The following is a 24249-nucleotide window of genomic DNA, read 5'->3' as shown; positions in this document are numbered from 1 at the left end:
TATTTATATGTGCCTCAAGAGTTAGATTAGGTGAAACTTCCACCCCCAGGTTTCTTTCTCGAGTCGTCACATGTAGGCAGTTTCACTTCATTGTGTACTGTCACTTTGGTCTCCTATCACCTAATCTCATTTCCATAACTTTACCTTTGCTGGTGTTGAACTCCAATAGCCATTTCTCTGGCCATCTCTGCAACTTGTTTAAATCATCTTGGAGGATCCTACATCCCTCATCTGTCACAACTCTTCTCATTAATTTTGCGTCATCCACGAACTATCGACATAAAGGACTCTGCTCCTGTGAACATGTCATTTACGTATATTATAAATAGAACTGTTTCCAGCATCGATCTTCGAGGTACTCCAATCGTTACTATTCGCCAGTCCAACTTCTCGCCCCTTACCATTACTCTCTGGCTCCTTCCTGTTAGGTAGTTCCTTACCCATGCTAGGATCTTTCCGCTTACACCTCGCCTGGCTTTCAAGTTTGAATAGCAGTCTCCTGTGTGGTACTGTATCAAAAGCTTTTTGGCAGTCCAGAAATATGCAGTCTGCCCATCCTTCCCTGTCCTGCCTTATCCTTGTTTCTTTATCATAGAATTCCAGAAGGTTTGTTAGGCATGATTTCCCTTCCCTAAACATGTGTTGGTGTTTGTTTTCAAACCTAATGTTCTCTAGGTATGCAACAAGTCTTAGCCTGATTATTCGTTCGAGTATTTTGCAGGGAATGCTTGTCAGAGATACAGGTCTATAGTTAAGTGCCTCCTCCCTATTACTTTTCTTGAAAATTTATATAACATTTGACTTCTTCCAGCAACTGGGCAATCTCCCGCCACAAGTGACTCATTAAAGATTTTTGCCAGTGGCGCGCTGAGGGCCAGCGTTGCCTCTTTTAGTATCCACGGTGATACTCTGCTCCAACTGCTTTAGGTGCATCCATTGTTGTTAGCTGTTTCATTACGTCCCTTGCTTTCACCTCTATATCTGAGTCTCTCCTCTAAGGTCAGCTCTTCTAATAATGGGAGCTGCTCAGGCTCGGTTGTGAACATTCCGTGGAAATTGGCATTCAGTGCCTCGCAGATTCCCTTGTCACTTTCCGTTTATGACCCTTCTGTTTTCCTTGTCACTTGCTCGTTCACCGACATTTTCCTTCTTATATGACTATGTAGTAATTTAGGTTTCTTTTTCGCCTTGATCGCAATATTGTTCTCATAATTTCTTTCCGATGCTCTTTTTATGTTAATGTAATCGTTCCTATCTCTGTTACATCTAATCCTATTGTCCTCTGTCCTTTGTCTTCTGCACTTCCTTCTTCACTTCCTCCCTCCTGCTTCTCATTTTTGCTTCCTGATACTGTCTATTAAACCATTGGTTATTATATTCCATCCTACTTTTTTCCTTTACTGTTGGTATAAATCTTTCGTCGGCTTCCTTGCATTTCCATATGACTAGTTCCATCATATCTTTGACTGTTTTTCTTCTAATTTCTTACTTCTATTGCACTTCTTCCAGATAGTCCTTTATCCTCCTGTACTCTCCTTTCCTGTAGTCAACTCTCCTTTCCCAGACCTCTTGTCCCGTGGTCACAATTTTAAGATCCATCATGTCGTCAAAGACTCGGTCATAATGATCACTGGTTCCTAGCGGTATTTCTGTTCCAAAGTCTCGATGTCTTCTACGTTCTGGGTAAAAAGCAGGTGTAATAGGCTTGGTGTATCCCCTCCTTTTTACCTTGAGTCTTCCTTCACATGCTGTGATAGGAAATTCCTGTGAGCTGTTGTTGCTGCCACTCTGTAGTTCATCTATACATGCCTTGCTGTTGTCATCATACTCCTGTCTGGGCCTTCTACTGCTGAATGGGGGATTGTAGATTATCAAGATCACAATCTTCTTGTCACCTGCTGTCAGAATCCCATGTATGGAGCTTGTGTTGTCATTAGAACCCTGATATTCCAGGTCTTCAAACTTCCATTTTCGCTTTATTAGGAGTGCCATTCTCCTGCCCTGTCTCTGTGTTCTCTCTTTTCTTATCGCGTATGTGTGTGTTAGTGTGTGTACTTAGTTCCCTAGTTGTACTTATTTAGTTGTGCTTGCGGGGGGTGAGCTCTGCTCTATGGTCCTGCCTCTCAACTGTCAATCGAATGGTGTAGATGTTCCTGAACCTATTAGGCTCAGTCATATCTACACTTGAAACTGTGTATGGAGTCTGCCTCCACCACATCACTTCCTAATGCATTCCATTTGTCAACTACTCTGACACTGAAAAAAAATCTTTCTAATGTGTCTATGGCTCATTTAGGCACTCATTTTCCACCTGCGTCCCCTAGTGCGTGTGCCCCTTGTGATAAACAGTCTGTCTTTATCTACCCTACCAATTCCTCTGAGAATCTTGTATGTGGTGATCATGTCCCCCTAACTCCTCTGTCTGTCGTTAACACATGTATCTGTCGTTACAGAACTCTCTCCCACAACCAGCTGACGGTCCTGGACGACGCAGCCTTCACTGGCCTTCGCAATCTCAAGAAACTGTAAGTCTTCTGTCGCTATGAGCACATACCCACACACACACTCTCTCTCTTTCTCACTCTCACTCTCACACTATCACTAACGATCTCACTTCTCACTATCACTCTCACTTTCTCTCTTTGAAGCCTCACACATTTATACCAAAGCGTCCCAGTGTTCAATGTAAATATTATATTTGTTCTGTACGCTTTCATTCCCTCGTGCCAATGTTTGATATCTTTTCCCTTCCCTTTTTCTCCGTTCTCCCCCTCTCCCTCCCGCTCCTTCTTGTCCTCTAGCTACACCATAGGCAAGTGGATGGGAATTATCAGCGGAAAGCGCCAAGCCATTACGACTACGTAGCACTTGGAAGGGGTCAGGATAAGGATTTGGAATGGGACGGGGGACGGGGTAAATGAATGTTGCCCAACCACTTGGACAGTCGAGGCTTGAATGATGACATGAATGAAGCGAGGCCGTCGCTCTACCATCCAGCCCAAGTGGTTGGGTGCACTCACCGTATGACTCTCACTCTAGACAGTGATGTGGTGGAGGCTGACTCCATACACAGTTTCAAATGTAGATATAATAGAGCCCAGTAGACTCGGGAATCTGAACACCAGTTGATTGACAGTTGAGAGGCGGGACCAAAGAGCCAGAGCTCAACCCCCACAAGTACAACTAGGTGAGTACTCTTATCATCTATTACCAGCGCGGAGAGAGACTTGCCACTATCCAGGGCCAGAGATGCTCTCGCTAGCTCTCTTAATGAGGCTCGTCTTACCATTTCTTCATCTTACCAGGTAACGACGTAACAGATAGGAACGTAACGCAAGGGAGAGAAGACGTTACAGATAACGACGTCTAACTACTACCAACTTCACTCACTGTAATGAATAGTTATTCAGCATTTGCTGAAAACAAAGACTAACTAGTCCTAACCTGACTCAGTGATAGGAATTATTAGTGAAAATTTTGAGAAAAAGAAATCTAACTACTCCTTGCCTGAATCGTTGCAAGGAATACCTACTGAGTATTTGCCGAAGATATGGAGAGACTCACCCAAAATGGACCGGACCTGAGTCCGTCTTCTTGGCTGTGACGTCGTATCAAATCCCGACCACAAACTGCTATTAACTCTTAATTATGCAGACGATGTGTCACAATATCGTGGCTGAAGGTATAATGACCAAACCAGAAGATGAGGAGACCACGACGTTTCGGTCCGTCCTGGACCATTACCAAGTCGACTGTTGATTATCACAGTCGACTTGATAATGGTCCAGGACGGACCGAAATGTGGTGGTCTCCTCATCTTCTGGTGAGTGTTGACCAGAGCATACACTAGAAGGTGAAAGGACGACTACGTTTCTGTCTGTCCTGGACCATTCTCAAGTCGATTGTGAGAATGGTCCAGGACGGACCGAAACGTCGTCGTCCCTTCACCTTCTAGTGTGTGGTCTGGTCAACATACTTCAGCCACGTTATTGTGACTCATCGCCTGCTTCTGGTGTGTAGTTTGGTCATCAACTTTAAGTTATTTTAGCGAGAAGTTCTTATGAGAAAAAAGAATTCTAGTGTCATTAGGTTAAAAAAGTAATCACGTAACATTCTCCCTACATTATTTACTCAGTGGTGTCTTCCAAACTCCAAGTAAGTCAAGTAAAATGTTTTATTGAGGAATGGATAGTCATGATGGTACAGTAGGTAGTGTGTGTGTGTCAGTGGAGTCCAGAGATGCGAGTTTAATCCCACCACATTACTTTAATATTACTTTAATATAGTCATGCCCAACACAGCATAATGCAGAGCATCACATTATTTTTAATGTTTTCTTGGATGGGATGGAAGGAGGGGCTTGGGTACAGTGTCGTCTGTGTCTCCAGTGACCAGTTATTTAAATCGAACTTATTTGCAGTTTATCATTTCATTTCCTTAATTTCAAATTCAGAATTTATTTTTCTAAATTTCACATCCACTAAATACATTCTTCTGCTTACATTTTGTTTCATTTATGTTCTCAAAACTATTTAAATTTGTGATCGTTTCAGTGCACATAATTATCTTGGGTAAAGGTGACCGTTTGCCTGCCAGACCAGAGTCGCGATGAACGCTGTAATAAAGCTGGGAATGGATGACGGTGTTCTTTAAGACAGTGTCGCATGCTAGAGAAAACGTCTTGTGTCTTGTGACTTACTGACACTGCAGCAGCTGCCACCGAGGCTCTCGCTGTGTTATAGTGCTCTTCCCAAGGCTATGAAGTCCTCTAACAGAGCGTCTCAATAACCCGGGACAAGTGTCAGCGCGAGGAGGATCTAGGAGGCTCCATTTCAACTGTTTTACAGCTGTCAATATCAGGGTCATGATCTGCACAAGGGTTGATCACTGTGGCACTCTGGAAGCGAACTCGTCAGACGCGGCACCACACAGTATGGCCGGGTTCGCGCCCTGGGAGAAGAGGGTCGGCTAGGCAACGATTCCTAATTGTTTGTTCCTGGTTCCCCAACAGTAACTGCGGATATGGTTCTAGAGTCAACTAGCTAGTGGTTTTTGAAGAGAAATGAGCAAAGATGAGAAAACTCTCTCATATTTTATCCTCTTTGTGTTGTTAAATATGACCGAAAAAGTAAGATAAATAATTCTAACACGAATTTTCTCAATATTTCTTATGTTTCTTTTTACTGTCGATGGTAATTGAAAAATCAATTCTCCAAAATTCATTTTTATTTGTAGTATGACGCGATGCTTGAATGCGTTTCGTAATAACTTATTACATTTTCAAAGACTTTAGTTTACACACACACAACTGTAACCTGAAAACAGAGTTTTATTTAATGATAACATTGAATACCTTGTCTTATATACTCGCATTTGGGTGAGGTGATATGTTGTAACAGTTTTGGATGAGGTGAACAAACTTTTGACCAACACAAGACAGAACACGGTGCAATCGGTATAAATTGGATAAGTGAGAGGGAAGCACCGAAGTAACTGCAAAGGGCCTATTGGCTCATACTTCCTCTTGATGCTTCTATATTGGTACGGAGTCTTGAAGTGGGTAGAATATAGTTGTGCATTAATTGCCTGTTGATTGCTGGTGATGACTTTTTGATATGCAGTGCCTCGCAGATGTCAAGCCACCTGCTATTGCTGTATCTATCGATGATTTCTGTGTTGTTTGTTAAGACTTCTCTGGTGATATGTATATATATATATATATATATATATATATATATATATATATATATATATATATATATATATATATATATAGATATATATATATATATATGTCGTACCTAGTAGCCAGAATGCACTTCTCAGCCTACTATGCAAGGCCCGATTTGCCTATTAAGCCAAGTTTTCCTGAATTAATATATTTTCTCTAATTTTTTTCTCATGAAATGATAAAGCTACCCTCATACATCATACATAAAGCATTATGTATGAGGTCAATTTTTTTTATTAGAGTTAAAATTAACGTAGATATATGACCGAACCTAACCAACCCTACCTAACCTAACCTAACCTATCTTTGTAGGTTAGGTTAGGTTAGGTAGCCGAAAAAGTTAGGTTAGGTTAGGTAGGTTAGGTAGTCGAAAAAACATTATTTCATGAAAACTTGGCTTATTAGGCAAATCGGGCCTTGCATAGTAGGCTGAGAAGTGCGTTCTGGCTACTAGGTACGACATATATATATATATATATATATATATATATATATATATATATATATATATATATATATATATATATATATATATATATATATATATATATATATGTCGTACCTAGTAGCCAGAACTCACTTCTCAGCCTACTATTCAAGGCCCGATTTGCCTAATAAGCCAAGTTTTCCTGAATTAATATATTTACTATAATTTTTTTCTTATGAAATGATAAAGCAACCCTTTTCTCTATGTATGAGGTCAATTTTTTTTTATTGGAGTTAAAATTAACGTAGATATATGACCGAACCTAGCCAACCCTACCTAACCTAACCTAACCTATATTTATAGGTAAGGTTAGGTTAGGTAGCCAAAAAAAGCTAGGTTAGGTTAGGTTAGGTAGGTTAGGTAGACGAAAAAACATTAATTCATGAAAACTTGGCTTATTAGGCAAATCGGGCCTTGAATAGTAGGCTGAGAAGTGCGTTCTGGCTATTAGGTACGACATATATATATATATATATATATATATATATATATATATATATATATATATATATATATATATATATATATATATATATATATATATATTTCATTGAATATGACCGCATATTCTGTATTTATTATTTTCTGGTTTAGGGCTTCTATCCCTCTAACTATTTTCTTAGCATCAGGGCTTAATTGAAATAGGAGTTCTCCAAAACTCATTTTCGTACTTTTAAGGTGAAGAAAAGAAGTGATTTACTATAGAGTGTATTACACTTATTTGTATAATTTGCACGACGTTTCGAACCTCCATGGTTCATTCTCAAGTGAACAGATCTTACAATACTAGTTGATTTTATACCCGCATTAGGTCAGGTGATAATGCAATGAAGGTGAAAACATGGGGGGATACATAAGGGATAAACATAGGGGCTGCAGAAGGCTTATTAAATAATAAATACAGAATATGCGGTCATATTCAATGAAACATGTTTGAAAGAATACCTGCTGCCAGTATACACCAATATATATATATATATATATATATTAGTATATTTTGGTAGCAGTCTTTCCTGTAGACATATTTTATTAAATATGACCGAAAAAGTAAGATTAATAATTCTAACACGAATTTTCTCAATCTTTCGTACATTATGCTTCACTGTTGGAGGTAAATCAAAAATCACTTCTCCAAAATTCATTTTTATTTCTAGTCTGACGCGACACGGGCGCGTTTCGTAAAACTTATTACATTTTCAAAGACTTCACAAATACACAACTGATTAGAACTTGCGTTTCCCTGATTTTATATCTACATTTGAGTGAGGTGGGAAGGGTGATGTGGCATTACATTTGAGTGAGGTGGGAAGGATGATGTGGCATTAGAGGATATTAATAGGGTATTAAAAGTATCAACACAAGACAGAACACGAAACAATGGATATTGAATAGAAGTGTTTGTAGAAAGCCTATTGGTCCATATTTCTTGATGCTTCTATATTGGAGCGGAGTCTTGAGGTGGGTAGAATATAGTTGTGCAATAATTGGCTGTTGATTGCTGGTGTTGACTTCTTGATGTGTAGTGCCTCGCAAACGTCAAGCCGCCTGCTATCGCTGTATCTATCGATGATTTCTGTGTTGTTTACTAGGATTTCTCTGGCGATGGTTTGGTTATGGGAAGAGATTATATGTTCCTTAATGGAGCCCTGTTGTTTATGCATCGTTAAACGCCTAGAAAGAGATGTTGTTGTCTTGCCTATATACTGGGTTTTTTGGAGCTTACAGTCCCCAAGTGGGCATTTGAAGGCATAGACGACGTTAGTCTCTTTTAAAGCGTTCTGTTTCGTGTCTGGAGAGTTTCTCATGAGTAGGCTGGCCATTTTTCTGGTTTTATAGTAAATCGTCAGTTGTATCCTCTGATTTTTGTCTGTAGGGATAACGTTTCTATTAACAATATCTTCCAGGACCCTTTCCTCTGTTTTATGAGCTGTGGAAAAGAAGTTCCTGTAAAATAGTCTAATAGGGGGTATAGGTGTTGTGTTAGTTGTCTCTTCGGAGGTTGCATGGCTTTTCACTTTCCTTCTTATGATGTCTTCGATGAAACCATTGGAGAAGCCGTTATTGACTAGAACCTGCCTTACCCTACAGAGTTCTTCGTCGACTTGCTTCCATTCTGAGCTGTGGCTGAGAGCACGGTCGACGTATGCGTTAACAACACTCCTCTTGTACCTGTCAGGGCAGTCGCTGTTGGCATTTAGGCACATTCCTATGTTTGTTTCCTTTGTGTAGACTGCAGTGTGGAAACCTCCGCCCTTTTCCATGACTGTTACATCTAGAAAAGGCAGCTTCCCATCCTTTTCCGTCTCGTAAGTGAAACGCAGCACGGAACTCTGCTCAAATGCCTCCTTCAGCTCCTGCAGATGTCTGTGACATCAGGTACCTGTGTAAAAATGTCGTCAACATACCTGCAGTATATGGCCGGTTTCAAGTTCATGTCGACTAAGACTTTTTGCTCGATGGTACCCATGTAGAAGTTTGCAAACAGGACACCTAGGGGAGAACCCATAGCGACCCCATCTACTTGCTTATACATATGCCCATCCGGGCTCAAGAAGGGTGCCTCTTTAGTACAAGCTTGGAGTAGTTTCCTCAGAATACTTTCTGGCATGTCAAGAGGAGTACAGGCTGGATCACGATACACTCTGTCGGCTATCATTCCGATTGTCTCGTCCACAGGTACGTTGGTAAACAGCGATTCTACGTCCAACGAGGCTCTTATCCCTGTGGCCCGTGCGCCCCGCAGTAAGTCCACAAATTCCTTTGGAGACTTCAGGCTGAAGGCGCAAGGAACATAAGGAGTCAGCAGGCCGTTGAGTCGCTTTGCCAATCTGTACGTGGGTGTGGGTATCTGGCTAATGATTGGCCGAAGTGGGTTTCCAGGCTTGTGCGTCTTGACATTTCCATACGCATATCCAGGTTTATATTCCCCAATGATCTTTGGCAGGTGGAGTCCGGATTTCTTGGCGTTCACAGTTTCGATCAGTTTGTTGACCTTTGCTTTTAATTCGGCTGTAGTGTCCTTCGTTACCCTTTTGAACTTAGTTTGGTCAGAGAGTATGATGTTCATTTTCGCCAGATATTCGTCTTTTTTAAGAATGACATATATTGGCGACTTGTCACCTCTCCTGACAACTATCTCCTTGTTCTCACGAAGGCTTTTAGCTGCCGCTCTAAGCTCGGGGGACAGTATGGTGCTTCTGTAGTTGCCTCGATTCTTTCCTCCTTCTGCAATAAGTTCTGCTTGTAAGGTATCTTTGGTAGTGACCTTCTTTTGTGTCTCGAGGTCGAATATGTCGTCCAACAGAATTTCCAATATGTCGTCCATCGAGCAAAAAGTCTTAGTCGACATGAACTTGAAACCGGCCATATACTGCAGGTATGTTGACGACATTTTTACACAGGTACCTGATGTCAGACATCTGCAGGAGCTGAAGGAGGCATTTGAGCAGAGTTCCGTGCTGCGTTTCACTTACGAGACAGAAAAGGATGGGAAGCTGCCTTTTCTAGATGTAACAGTCATGGAAAAGGGCGGAGGTTTCCACACTGCAGTCTACACAAAGGAAACAAACATAGGAATGTGCCTAAATGCCAACAGCGACTGCCCTGACAGGTACAAGAGGAGTGTTGTTAACGCATACGTCGACCGTGCTCTCAGCCACAGCTCAGAATGGAAGCAAGTCGACGAAGAACTCTGTAGGGTAAGGCAGGTTCTAGTCAATAACGGCTTCTCCAATGGTTTCATCGAAGACATCATAAGAAGGAAAGTGAAAAGCCATGCAACCTCCGAAGAGACAACTAACACAACACCTATACCCCCTATTAGACTATTTTACAGGAACTTCTTTTCCACAGCTCATAAAACAGAGGAAAGGGTCCTGAAAGATATTGTTAATAGAAACGTTATCCCTACAGACAAAAATCAGAGGATACAACTGACGATTTACTATAAAACCAGAAAAACGGCCAGCCTACTCATGAGAAACTCTCCAGACACGAAACAGAACGCTTTAAAAGAGACTAACGTCGTCTATGCCTTCAAATGCCCACTTGGGGACTGTAAGCTCCAAAAAACCCAGTATATAGGCAAGACAACAACATCTCTTTCTAGGCGTTTAACGATGCATAAACAACAGGGCTCCATTAAGGAACATATAATCTCTTCCCATAACCAAACCATCGCCAGAGAAATCCTAGTAAACAACACAGAAATCATCGATAGATACAGCGATAGCAGGCGGCTTGACATTTGCGAGGCACTACACATCAAGAAGTCAACACCAGCAATCAACAGCCAATTATTGCACAACTATATTCTACCCACCTCAAGACTCCACTCCAATATAGAAGCATCAAGAAATATGGACCAATAGGCTTTCTACAAACACTTCTATTCAATATCCATTGTTTCGTGTTCTGTCTTGTGTTGATACTTTTAATACCCTATTAATATCCTCTAATGCCACATCATCCTTCCCACCTCACTCAAATGTAATGCCACATCACCCTTCCCACCTCACTCAAATGTAGATATAAAATCAGGGAAACGCAAGTTCTAATCAGTTGTGTATTTGTGAAGTCTTTGAAAATGTAATAAGTTTTACGAAACGCGCCCGTGTCGCGTCAGACTAGAAATAAAAATGAATTTTGGAGAAGTGATTTTTGATTTACCTCCAACAGTGAAGCATAATGTACGAAAGATTGAGAAAATTCGTGTTAGAATTATTAATCTTACTTTTTCGGTCATATTTAATAATATATATATATATATATATATATATATATATATATATATATATATATATATATATATATATATATATATATGTATATATATATATATATATATATATATATATATATGCGAACAAGCCTGAATGGTCCCCAGGACAATATGCAACTGAAAACTCACACCCCAGAAGTGACTCGAACCCATACTCCCAGAAGCAACGCAACTGGTATGTACAAGACGCCTTAATCCACTTGACCATCACGACCGGACAAAATGAGGTGATAGCCGAGGCTATTTGAACCACCCCACCGCCGGCACTCGGATAGTAATCTTGGGCATAGCATTTTACCAAATCACCTCATTCTTTGGGGCACACATGAGGAACACAAATGCGAACAAGCCTGAATGGTCCCCAGGACAATATGCAACTGAAAACTCACACCCCAGAAGTGACTCGAACCCATACTCCCAGAAGCAACGCAACTGGTATGTACAAGACGCCTTAATCCACTTGACCATCACGACCGGACAAAATGAGGTGATAGCCGAGGCTATTTGAACCACCCCACCGCCGGCACTCGGATAGTAATCTTGGGCATAGCATTTTACCAAATCACCTAATTCTTTGGGGCACACGTGAGGAACACAAATGCGAACAAGCCTGAATGGTCCCCAGGACAATATGCAACTGAAAACTCACACCCCAGAAGTGACTCGAACCCATACTCCCAGAAGCAACGCATCTGGTATGTACAAGACGCCTTAATCCACTTGACCATCACGACCGGACAAAATGAGGTGATAGCCGAGGCTATTTGAACCATCCCACCGCCGGCACTCGGATAGTAATCTTGGGCATAGCATTTTACCAAATCACCTCATTCTTTGGGGCACACGTGAGGAACACAAATGCGAACAAGCCTGAATGGTCCCCAGGACAATATGCAACTGAAAGAATGATTTAGAAGGGGGCCCCAAAGAATGAGGTGATTTGGTAAAATGCTATGCCCAAGATTACTATCCGAGTGCCGGCGGTGGGGTGGTTCAAATAGCCTCGGCTATCACCTCATTTTGTCCGGTCGTGATGGTCAAGTGGATTAAGGCGTCTTGTACATACCAGTTGCGTTGCTTCTGGGAGTATGGGTTCGAGTCACTTCTGGGGTGTGAGTTTTCAGTTGCATATTGTCCTGGGGACCATTCAGGCTTGTTCGCATTTGTGTTCCTCACGTGTGCCCCAAAGAATGAGGTGATTTGGTAAAATGCTATGCCCAAGATTACTATCCGAGTGCCGGCGGTGGGGTGGTTCAAATAGCCTCGGCTATCACCTCATTTTGTCCGGTCGTGATGGTCAAGTGGATTAAGGCGTCTTGTACATACCAGTTGCGTTGCTTCTGGGAGTATGGGTTCGAGTCACTTCTGGGGTGTGAGTTTTCAGTTGCATATTGTCCTGGGGACCATTCAGGCTTGTTCGCATTTGTGTTCCTCACGTGTGCCCCAAAGAATGAGGTGATTTGGTAAAATGCTATGCCCAAGATTACTATCCGAGTGCCGGCGGTGGGGTGGTTCAAATAGCCTCGGCTATCACCTCATTTTGTCCGGTCGTGATGGTCAAGTGGATTAAGGCGTCTTGTACATACCAGTTGCGTTGCTTCTGGGAGTATGGGTTCGAGTCACTTCTGGGGTGTGAGTTTTCAGTTGCATATTGTCCTGGGGACCATTCAGGCTTGTTCGCATTTGTGTTCCTCACGTGTGCCCCAAAGAATGAGGTGATTTGGTAAAATGCTATGCCCAAGATTACTATCCGAGTGCCGGCGGTGGGGTGGTTCAAATAGCCTCGGCTATCACCTCATTTTGTCCGGTCGTGATGGTCAAGTGGATTAAGGCGTCTTGTACATACCAGTTGCGTTGCTTCTGGGAGTATGGGTTCGAGTCACTTCTGGGGTGTGAGTTTTCAGTTGCATATTGTCCTGGGGACCATTCAGGCTTGTTCGCATTTGTGTTCCTCACGTGTGCCCCAAAGAATGAGGTGATTTGGTAAAATGCTATGCCCAAGATTACTATCCGAGTGCCGGCGGTGGGGTGGTTCAAATAGCCTCGGCTATCACCTCATTTTGTCCGGTCGTGATGGTCAAGTGGATTAAGGCGTCTTGTACATACCAGTTGCGTTGCTTCTGGGAGTATGGGTTCGAGTCACTTCTGGGGTGTGAGTTTTCAGTTGCATATTGTCCTGGGGACCATTCAGGCTTGTTCGCATTTGTGTTCCTCACGTGTGCCCCAAAGAATGAGGTGATTTGGTAAAATGCTATGCCCAAGATTACTATCCGAGTGCCGGCGGTGGGGTGGTTCAAATAGCCTCGGCTATCACCTCATTTTGTCCGGTCGTGATGGTCAAGTGGATTAAGGCGTCTTGTACATACCAGTTGCGTTGCTTCTGGGAGTATGGGTTCGAGTCACTTCTGGGGTGTGAGTTTTCAGTTATATATATATATATATATATATATATATATATATATATATATATATATATATATATATATATATATATATATATATATATATATATGTATATGTATATATATATATATATATATATATATATATATATATATATATATATATATATGTATATATATATGTATATATATATATATATATATATATATATATATATATATATATATATATATATATATATATATATATATATATATATATATATATATATATATATACAGAGAGAGAGAGAGAGAGTCTTCGGTCCCCCAGGAGAGGTAATTGTGTGGATGTCAACTTCCGCCCGTCCTCTCCAGGTGATACGTGACAAAAATGATGTACCAACTTTTTCTGACCTAACCAAACCTTCCGTAACCGAGGATCAACAAGGAGAAAACGTAACATCCCGTCAATATTTTTGCATCATCATCAAACATTGAGTGTAATGAGTCTATACCTTCGGGAAGATCGTTTACATATATTAGAAACAGGATGGGTCCATGTACAGAACACTGTGGGACTCCGCTGGTGACATCTCGCCACTCTGATGTCTCCCCCCTCCCTCCCTTACAGTTACACGCTGTTTCCTGTTGCTTGGATATTCCCTTATCCACTGGAGCACCTTACCTTTTACTCCTGTCTGTTGCCCAATCTTTTTCAACAGCCTTTTATGGAGTACTGTTTCAAAGACGTTCTGACAGTTCAAGAGAATGCAGTCTTTCCACCCTTCTCTTTCTTGCTTAATTTTTGTTGCTTGGTCATAGTATTCTATTAAACCTGTGAGGTACGATTTACCATCTCTGAACCCATGCTGGTGGTGTGTTACAAAGCTATTTACCTCCAAATACTCTACGAGCTTTTTCCTCACGATCTTCTCCATCATCTTGCATAGTATACAAGTTAGGGAAACTGGCCTGTAGTTCAGTGCCTCGGGCCTATCACCCTTCTTGTATATTGGGACTACATAAGTTGTCTTCCAGCTTTCTGATAGGTCTCCTGTTTCCAGTGACCTGTTATAAACCATAGAGAGTGGCACACTTAGTGGTTTCTGCACCTTCTTTTAGTATCCATGGTGAGATTCTGTCAGGCCCAACAGCCTTTCTCACATTCAACTCCAACAGATTCCTGTTGACCTCATTACTAGTGAGGTCCAATTTCTCCAAGGTTGCTTGGTTTGCCGCATCTTCATTTAGTGCATGGACCTTGTTCTATTGTGAAGACCTGAAATCTCTTGTTGAGTTCTTCACACACCTCCTTGTCATTCTCTTTGTATCTGTTCTCCCCTTTCCTCAGTTTCATCACTTGTTCCTTCACTGCTGCTTTCTTCCTGATGTCGCTGTGGAGCAGTTTTGGTTGGGTCTTAGCTTTACTCACGATGTCATTTTCATGCTGTCTCTCTGCTTCTCTCCTCACTCTGAGGTACTCATTTCTGGCCCTGGTAAGCCATGTGCAGTAAGCCATGTACGGTAACCAATGTGCAGTAAGCCATGTGCTGTAAGCAATGTTGAGTAAGCTATGTGCAGTAAGCCATGTGCTGTAAGCCATATGCAGTAAGCCATGTGCAGTAAGCAATGTGCAGTAAACCATGTGCTGTGACCCATGTGCTGTAACCCATGTACAGTAAGCCATGTTCTGTAAGTCATGTGCTGTAAGTCATGTGCATTAAACCATGTGCAGTAGACCATCTGGTGTAAGTCATATGCAATAAGCCATGTGCTATAACCATGTGCAGTAAGCCATGTGCAGTAAGTCATGTGTAGTAAACCATGTGCAGTAAACCATGTGCGGTAAACCATGTGCAGTAAACCATGTGCAGTAAGCCATGTGCTATAAACCATGTGCAGTAAGCCATGTGCAGTAAACCATGTGCAGTAAGCCACGTGCTATAAACCATGTGCAGTAAGCCATGTGCTATAAACCATGTGCAGTAAGCCATGTGCTATAAACCATGTGTAGTAAGCCATGTACAGTAAGCCATGTGCAGTAAGCCATGTGCTATAACCATGTGCAGTAAGCCATGTGCAGTAAGCCATGTGCTATAAACCATGTGCAGTAAGCCATGTGCTATAAACCATGTGTAGTAAACCATGTGCAGTAAACCATGTGCAGTAAACCATGTGCAGTAAGCCATGTGCTATAAACCATGTGCAGTAAGCCATGTGCAGTAAACCATGTGCAGTAAGCCATGTGCAGTAAACCATGTGCAGTAAACCATGTGCAGTAAGCCATGTGCTATAAACCATGTGCAGTAAGCCATGTGCTATAAACCATGTGTAGTGAGCCATGTGCAGTAAGCCATGTGCTATAAACCATGTGCAGTAAGCCATGTGCTATAAGCCATGTGTAGTAAGCCATGCGCAGTAAACCATGTACAGTAAACCATGTGCAGTAAGTCATGTGTAGTAAACCATGTGCAGTAAACCATGTGCAGTAAACCATGTGCTATAAACCATGTGCAATAAGCCATGTGCTATAAACCATGTGTAGTAAGCCATGTACAGTAAGCCATAAACAGTCAGGGACGAGCCAGGAGCGCTGACAGTGTTCATTACAGCGCTCCACCGGTGTTTGTGGCGCTGTAACAGATGTAATGTTTTTAGCTCCAATGGTGCATATATGTGAGGTTTACAATGGTGCACATATGTAAGGTTTACAATGGTGCACATATGTGTGGTTTACAATGGTGCGCATATATGAGGTTTACAATGGTGCACATATGTGTGGTTTACAAAGGTGCACATATGTGGTTTAAAATGGTGTGTATATGTGTTGTTTATAAGGGTGCACATCTGCATGGTTTACAATGGTGCACATATAAGTGGTTTACAAATGTGCACATCGGTGTGGTTTACAATGGTGCACATGTGTGGTTTATAATAGTGCATATATGTGGTTTACAATGGTGCTCATATGTGTGGTTTAAAATGGTGCACATCTGTATGGTTTATAACGATGCACATATGTAGGGTTTACAATGGTTCACATATGTGTGGTTTAAAATGTTACACATCTGTGTGGTTTCCAACGGTTCACATCTGTTGTTTACAATTGTGCACATATGTGTGGTTTAAAATGGTGCACGTCTGTGTAGAGTACAATGGAGCGCACGAGCGTATAATACAATGGTGCACACTGGTGTAGAGTACAATTATGCACAAGGTAAAGTACAATGGAGCACACAAAGGTAGAGTACAATGGTGCACACGAGGGTAGAGTACAATGGAGCACACAAGGGTAGAGTAGAATAGTTCACACGAGGGAAGAGTACAATGGTGCACACGAGGGTAGAGTACAATGGTGCACACGAGGGTAGAGTACAATGGAGCACACAAGGGTAGAGTAGAATAGTTCACACGAGGGAAGAGTACAATGGTGCACACGAGGGTAGAGTACAATGGTGGACACGAGGGAAGAGTACAATGGTGCACACGAGGGAAGAGTATAATGGTGCACACGAAGGTAGAATACAATGGTGCACACGAGGGAAGAGTACAATGGTGCACACGAGGGTAGAGTACAATGGTGCACACGAGGGAAGAGTACAATGGTGCACACGAGGATAGAGTACAATGGTGCACACGAGGGAAGAGTACAATGGAGCAAACGAGGGTAGAGTACAATGGTGGACACGAGTGTAAAGTACAATGGTGCACACGAGGGTAGAGTACAATGGTGCACACGTGTGTAGAGTACAATGGTGTTGACAGAAAATACCTGGTACTCACAGGGCGAATAATATTGTCTATGTGGCGTGAGTGGTTGCAGTCAGGACAGAGTACATGTGGACGCCCACATGTGAACATAGTCACTGAAGCTGCCCAGAGCTGCGATGCTGACGGTGGTGTTGAGACTGGTGAGGTGGCGATAGAACAAGTAATTGGTTGTCAACTGGATGTAGAGGAAGACACCATGCGAGATAGTGGTGTAGAAATGTCTGTGCAGAGGGCAACTCCACCCTCTTCTGTAAGGTCTGGTAGAAAGAGTAAGGGTCGTTTGAAGGCTGGGGGGTGTGAAGGCTGGTTATGTAACCAGTCATGTGAAGACACGTGGGAAAAAATTAACCCAGAGTATTGATCTGATACATATGAAGGACTGCACCGCTAAATTAAAAGACTCTGAAAATAAATTGACCAGGTGGTTACTGTTGAAGTTCACCGTGACCAAGGCCACGAAGAGTCACCGAAATGTAGCGAGGGTACAGTACAATTGGTGAGTAAGGATCATGGTAAAGAGAACAGTGATAAGGCACGGTGGGATATTGTAGAACATGAACAGAATCGAGCCGCGAGGGAAACTATTACATAACCTCGCATATTACGCGAGGTTACATAACCAATGAAATGTAGCGAGGGCACAGTACAATCGGTGAGTAGGGATCATGGTAAAGAGAACAGTGATAAGGCTGTGATAAGGCATGGTGGGATATTGTGGAAAATGAACAGAATCGAGCCACGAGGGGAAAATATTACACTTAGATCTCGAAAAGGGAAAGAAGACATTCAGTGTTAAGTGAGATAATGATGGATAAAGAGTAATATTGTTTTATCTCTAAATTACATTCGGGAAGCCTATTAATTTTAATTGTGCTACTTTGAACATTAATGGACTCAATTGTAGAAACAAACAGTTGCAGCTGATATTTTTGTTTAAATAAACTTGATGTGCTGCTTGATTACTTTGAAATCCTAATAAATCCAACGAACTTGTTGAAAGGTGGTACGATGATATTGATTGCTAAACAAGCCCACATCAAGGTTCTTATACTGAAATGGATGATAATGGTAATGGTTTATATGTGAGGATTTCCTTTGTTAACACCATAATTCCTCTGCTTAACGTGTATGCTCCCTCTGGCACCCGCAGGAAGAAAGAGAGTGAGGAATTGCTCCCTAAAGAGTTATTGTATTTTTTTCAGACATGATACACGTAATGTTATTTTTGGTGGCGACTTTAATTGTGTCACTTCTGTGAGAGATTGTAGCATTCAGTCGAACACATGTGTATCTCCTGCTTTAATTACACTTTTGAAATGTATTGGTCTCAAGGATGCGAATAGCATTAACGGGGGTGTCTATGAGTACACATATGTTCGCCAGAATTATGGTTCTAGGCTTGATAGAATATATTTGCACACATTACATGAAAAAATTAGTTCTTGCAGTACTGTTCCGGTCAGCTGTTCAGATCTTTGTATGGTTGTGGTGAAGCTTGTTATTGACGATCAGGTTAAAGTGGGGACAGGGTCATGGAAGCTCAATTGCAGTCTGTTGCAGAGTAGAGATGTACTTGATAATTTTCAAGTATTGTGGGAACACCCGGTTGGGCAAAAATACTTTACATGAAAAAATTAGTTCTTGCAGTACTGTTCCTGTCAGCTATTCAGTTGACGACCAATTAGTTCGTATGTCTGTTAGAGTGGTGGGACATGTGTAAAATTGCATGCAAAAGTTTCTTCGTGAAAGTGTCCAAAAGAAAGGCTGCTGAAAAATATGGCCTTTTAACCTTATTCCAACACAGATTAAAACAACTTTATGCAAAGATCAATATGGGATTAGACAAGTATGAAGAAATTACCATTTTAAAGGACAGAATTAACAAAATGCGGGATGGAATATTTGAAGGAGTCAATGTTCGCCTCCAAATTAATGATATGGTAAAAATTAATGATATGGTATGGTGAAAAACTCTCCTTATTTGTTAAGTAAAGTCAAGAATAACAAGGGTACAGCACTTGTGACAAGTATTAAAGCAGGTGATGGAACGGATATGACAAATACAGATGGGATTGTATGCTATGTTCGAGGTGAATAAGAGAAATTGTACAAAAAAGTGAGCGTAGACCAAGGTATGCGGGAGTATTGCCTTGGAAAATGTACATGGGTTTTAAACCAGGTTGACAACATGTCATTGTTGGGAGATGTAGATAAGCAGGAGGTGTGGAGTGTGGTCAAGACTTTAAAGAAGTGTAAGTCACCTGGCTGTGATGGGTTCCTGGCGGAATTTTATTTCTATCAATGGGATGTCATTGGTAAAGACTTTGTACAAGTGGTGCAGTATAGCATACAGCACAGGAAGCTTAGCATGTCACAATCTCATGGGATTATTAAGATGATTCCTAAAACGGGTGATTTGCATATTCTAACGAACTGGAGGCCACTTTCCTTGCTAAACCAGGATTATAAAATAATATCGAAATTGCTGGCAAATAGACTTAGGATTGCAATGGATAAAATTATATCAAAGGAACAGTTGTGTGGTGTGCCTGGAAGATCTATAATCAATTGTAATAATGTAATTAGGGATGTTGTGTATTATGTGTCTGAGAATAATGTTCCTTCCTCCATGATAAACCTCGACTGGTCGAAAGCCTTTGACCGTGTTGATGCTTAGTTTGTATTAGAAATATTGGATAGGGTAGGAGTGGCACAAGAATTTATTGACTGGATCCGCATGCTACATAAACAGTGTCGGAGCAGCGTCTGTATCAATGGAGTCTTAAGTAAACCTTTTTCAATTGAACGTCAGGGATGTCCCTGATTTTGTATGTTATATTTCAAGAGCCACTGTACTTGGCAATTAAAAGCAATGACTTTATTGTTCCACCTCGTCTTCCTAATGCTATGACACTTCCTGTTGTTGGTTATGCAGACGATACAACTATTTTTGTGTCGACAGAAGACTCGGTGGTGAATGTTCAGGATGAGTTAGACAACTTTGAAAGAGCAACAGGTGCTGTCATTAACAAGAACAAAACGTGTATGATGGGGCTTGGCAGTTGGTGTAATAAAGTTACCTGGACAGGTTCATGGTTCAAGGTAGTGGAGTCTATTAAAGCTCTTGAGAGTTGCTGGTGTAAAACATATGGAACAACATTGGTTACGAATTGGCAAGTACTATGTGGGAATATAATAGTTGCAACGAATATGTTGTCAAATAGGAAATTAACCCTGTTTCAGAAGGCAGTAATAATCAATTGCAAAATTTTGTCTAAAGTGTGGTATTTGTTTCACAGCTTTCCAATATACAAGAAAAGTGCTATGGAGATTGACAAAACTATTTTTAAATATGTATGGTATGGTAGATACCAACCAATTAAACGGACTGCTCTATGTAAAGGTAAGTTAAACGGTGGAATAGGAATACTGAATGTGTACCATAAGTCATTGGCAATCTTATGTGTTACCTTTAGAAAGGAGATAATGCAGAGGAATAGTGTAAATGCGCTAGGACATTACTTTTGTAAATTACGTGTTAGCTATTTGATACATATGCCAGAGTATACTGACCTTGATACATATGCCAGAGTATACTGACCTTGATACATATGCCAGAGTATACTGACCATGATACATATGCCAGAGTATACTGACCTTGATACATATGCCAGAGTATACTGACCTTGATACATATGCCAGAGTATACTGACCTTGATACATATGCCAGAGTATACTGACCATGATACATATGCCAGAGTATACTGGCCTTGATACATATGCCAGAGTATACTGACCTTGATACATATGCCAGAGTATACTGACCATGATACATATGCCAGAGTATACTGACCTTGATACATATGCCAGAGTATACTGACCTTGCCTTTATTTCACCGCACTTTTATTCATGTGCAATTGATGTTCTCAGGCGGATTTGTAATATTGGAGTTTTTTTAATGATAAAGAGTAAACAAGTGTATGATGTTATACTATCAAATATAGTTCCTAGAGTAGAGGAGGCATATCCACTCTTTAGCTGGCAAGTAATATGGGCAAACCTTCATGTTAAATTTATTGCCCCAAAACAACGTGAGCTGTTGTATCGCTATATTCATGAGACCCTTCCTACTAATGATAGGTTGTTGATGTTGGGCATTAAGGACAACAATAAGTGTGACCAATGTACTGAAATTGAGAATAATATGCATATATTTTATTTCTGTAAGCAGAAAGTTGTTCTTGTAATCTGGATTAGAGACACTCTTAAAGCTTTATATGGACCAAGTATTAGAGTGGAGTTAATTAGGTTCTTAATGTTTCATATTGACATAAAATGCAAGAAAATTAAGAATACAATAATTATGTTACTTTCTGATTACATTTTTTGTGTGTGGATAGGCAGGGAGGAGGGTTACTCAGTAGACAAAATATTAAAGTTCTTGCGAGGCAGGATCGAGTATAACATTTGAGGTTTACGGCTCATGCTCGGTGATGATATGGAAATTTTTTTACTGAGAATTATATAAAATATATAGAAATGTAATACTTTGATGCAATAGAGTACAATGGTGCACACGTGTGTAGCATACAATGGTGCACACGTGTGTAGAGTACATTGTGCACACGTATGTAGAGTACGTTGTGCACACGTATGTAGAGTACAATGGTGTACACGTGTGTAGAGTACAATGGTGCACACGTGTGAAGAGTACAATGGTGCACACGTATGTAGAGTACAATGGTGCACACGTGTGTAGAGTACAATGGTGCACACGTGTGTAGAGTACAATGGTGCACACGTGTGTAGAGTACAATGGTGCACACGTGTGTAGAGTACAATGGTGCACACGTGTGTAGAGTACAATGGTGCACACGTTTCTTGAATACAATGGTGCACACGTGTGTGAGTACAATGGTGAGCACGTGTGTAGAGTTCAATGGTGCACATGTGTGTAGAGTACAATGGTGCACACGTGTGTAGAGTACAATGGTGCACGCGTGTGTAGAGTACAATGGTGCACACGTGTGTTGAGTACAATGGTGCACACGTGTGTAGAGTACAATGGTGCACGCGTGTGTAGAGGACAATGGTGCACACGTGTGTAGAGGACAATGGTGCACACGTGTGTAGAGGACAATGGTGCACACGTGTGTAGAGGACAATGGTGCACACGTGTGTAGAGTACAATGGTGCACACGTGTGTAGAGGACAATGGTGCACACGTGTGTAGAGGACAATGTTGTACACGTGTTTAGAGTACAATGGTGCACACGTGTGTAGAGTACAATGGTGCACACGTGTGTAGAGGACAATGGTGCACACGTGTGTAGAGGACAATGTTGTACACGTGTTTAGAGTACAATGGTGCACACGTGTGTAGAGTACAATGTTGTACACGTGTGTAGAGTACAATGGTGCACACGTGTGTAGAGGACAATGGTGCACACGTGTGTAGAGGACAATGGTGCACACGTGTGTAGAGGACAATGGTGCACACGTGTGTAGAGGACAATGTTGTACACGTGTTTAGAGTACAATGATGCACACGTGTGTAGAGTACAATGGTGCACACGTGTGTAGAGTACAATGGTGCACACGTGTGTAGAGTACAATGGTGCACACGTGTGTTGAGTACAATGGTGCACACGTGTGTAGAGGACAATGGTGCACACGTGTGTAGAGGACAATGGTGCACACGTGTGTAGAGGACAATGGTCCTCTACACATGAGGACAAGGTAGAGGAGGGATCGTTTGTATGTAGGGCACATCCTAACCACTCCACATACTTGGGTTACCTTGGTGCGTTGTGCAGGCTCCTGTGTCAGGTTAGGTCTGCGCTGGTGGGTTTTGATAGGTTGCTTCGGCATGGTTGTCCTCCTCCCTTGTCGGGTCGAGGTGCCGGATTGTAGACCTGCTCGGGCGAGGTGGTCCTTGATGGACTTAACTCGCCTCCACGTAATCATTGGTGGATTTTGCGGGAAATTCTCCCAAGAAGGGTGATCGCTGTATGTCTCCTTCATCAAGGTCCATACCTCTTGTGAGTTTCTGTTTTAGCTTCCCAGCAAAACAAGGAAAGAACAGGGTTGGGAGGATCCATCTCCTATCCTCTAACTGTGTGGCCGGGGGCCTGAGAAGTTGTTCTCTGGTCTTTCCTCTTAGTTTCTCTTGGGCGTGGTTCAGCGTTTCTTGAGGGTAACCTCTGTGTCTCAACATCTCCCATAGGTCGTCTAGCTGGGGGATAGAGGGTTTCATTCTTGCTGTTTATTCTTTTAAGGCATAATCCTAAGGAGAAGGGTAATTATTTCTTTAGGGCTAGTGGATGGCATGAGTCGAACTTCAAGTATGTGTGAAGATTCGTATGTTTGTAATACGCCTTCGTGTTCAGGTGTCGGGTTGTCTCGTCCACGTACACCGCGGTCTCCAGGATATGTATTGTGGTGTCGTCGTGTTCTAGGGTAAATTTGATATTTCCGTGAACTGTGTTCGCCCAAGCAAAGAAACCCTCTAGACATGGGAGTCCGCCTGCCATGACTCCAAAGATATTGTCTTTATATATCTGTAGTACACTGCTGGAGCGTCTTCTCTTTGGGATCTGTGGTGGGATGAACCACAAGGTTCATACTGATAATCAACCGGTAGCAGCAGGCCAACAACCTCCCCACAGTGAATATACCTGAGAACCTGCTTGAGCCTGCAACTTCGACAACATCACCCACCCCACCCATCCCGCCGCCAGACGAACCAACAGTCACCACAACGCCCGCACCACAAGCCCAGGACAGGACCAGCCAGGAAAGCAAGGGGGAACTATCGGGAGAAAGCGCCAAGCTATTACAGCTATATAGCACTGGGAAGAGGTCATGATAAGGATTTGGGATGAGATGGGGGAAAAGAATGGTGCCCAACCACTTGGTCGGTCGGGGATTGAACGCCGACCTGCATAATCACAACACCTACCACGTCGACTCAGCCCACCACCCCAGATGCTGATCCATCTGCCCGGTGCGCTTACGCCTTGGAAACCCAAGAACAGTGCACAACCACTCTAACTACTGACCACACTGCTTTCTGCAGATTAGCCCTTGACAGGT

The 24249-nt window shown here is 41.9% G+C and overlaps 1 protein-coding gene across 1 annotated transcript in view; it reads left to right on the top strand.

The window, feature by feature from the left end:
- Positions 1-24249, top strand: part of LOC123759743 (G-protein coupled receptor GRL101) — a 785517-nt gene that overhangs the window by 611733 nt on the left and 149535 nt on the right. Inside the window, exon 21 of the mRNA XM_069319377.1 lies at positions 2454-2525. Coding sequence (XP_069175478.1) covers positions 2454-2525 — 72 coding nt within the window. The remainder of the gene's footprint in view (positions 1-2453; positions 2526-24249) is intronic.

The sequence above is a fragment of the Procambarus clarkii genome, chromosome 8 (assembly GCF_040958095.1).
Source record: "Procambarus clarkii isolate CNS0578487 chromosome 8, FALCON_Pclarkii_2.0, whole genome shotgun sequence".
Classification (NCBI taxonomy): domain Eukaryota; kingdom Metazoa; phylum Arthropoda; class Malacostraca; order Decapoda; family Cambaridae; genus Procambarus; species Procambarus clarkii.
The sequence above is the reverse complement of the archived record's forward strand: the minus strand, read 5'-3'. Positions and strand labels throughout refer to the sequence as shown.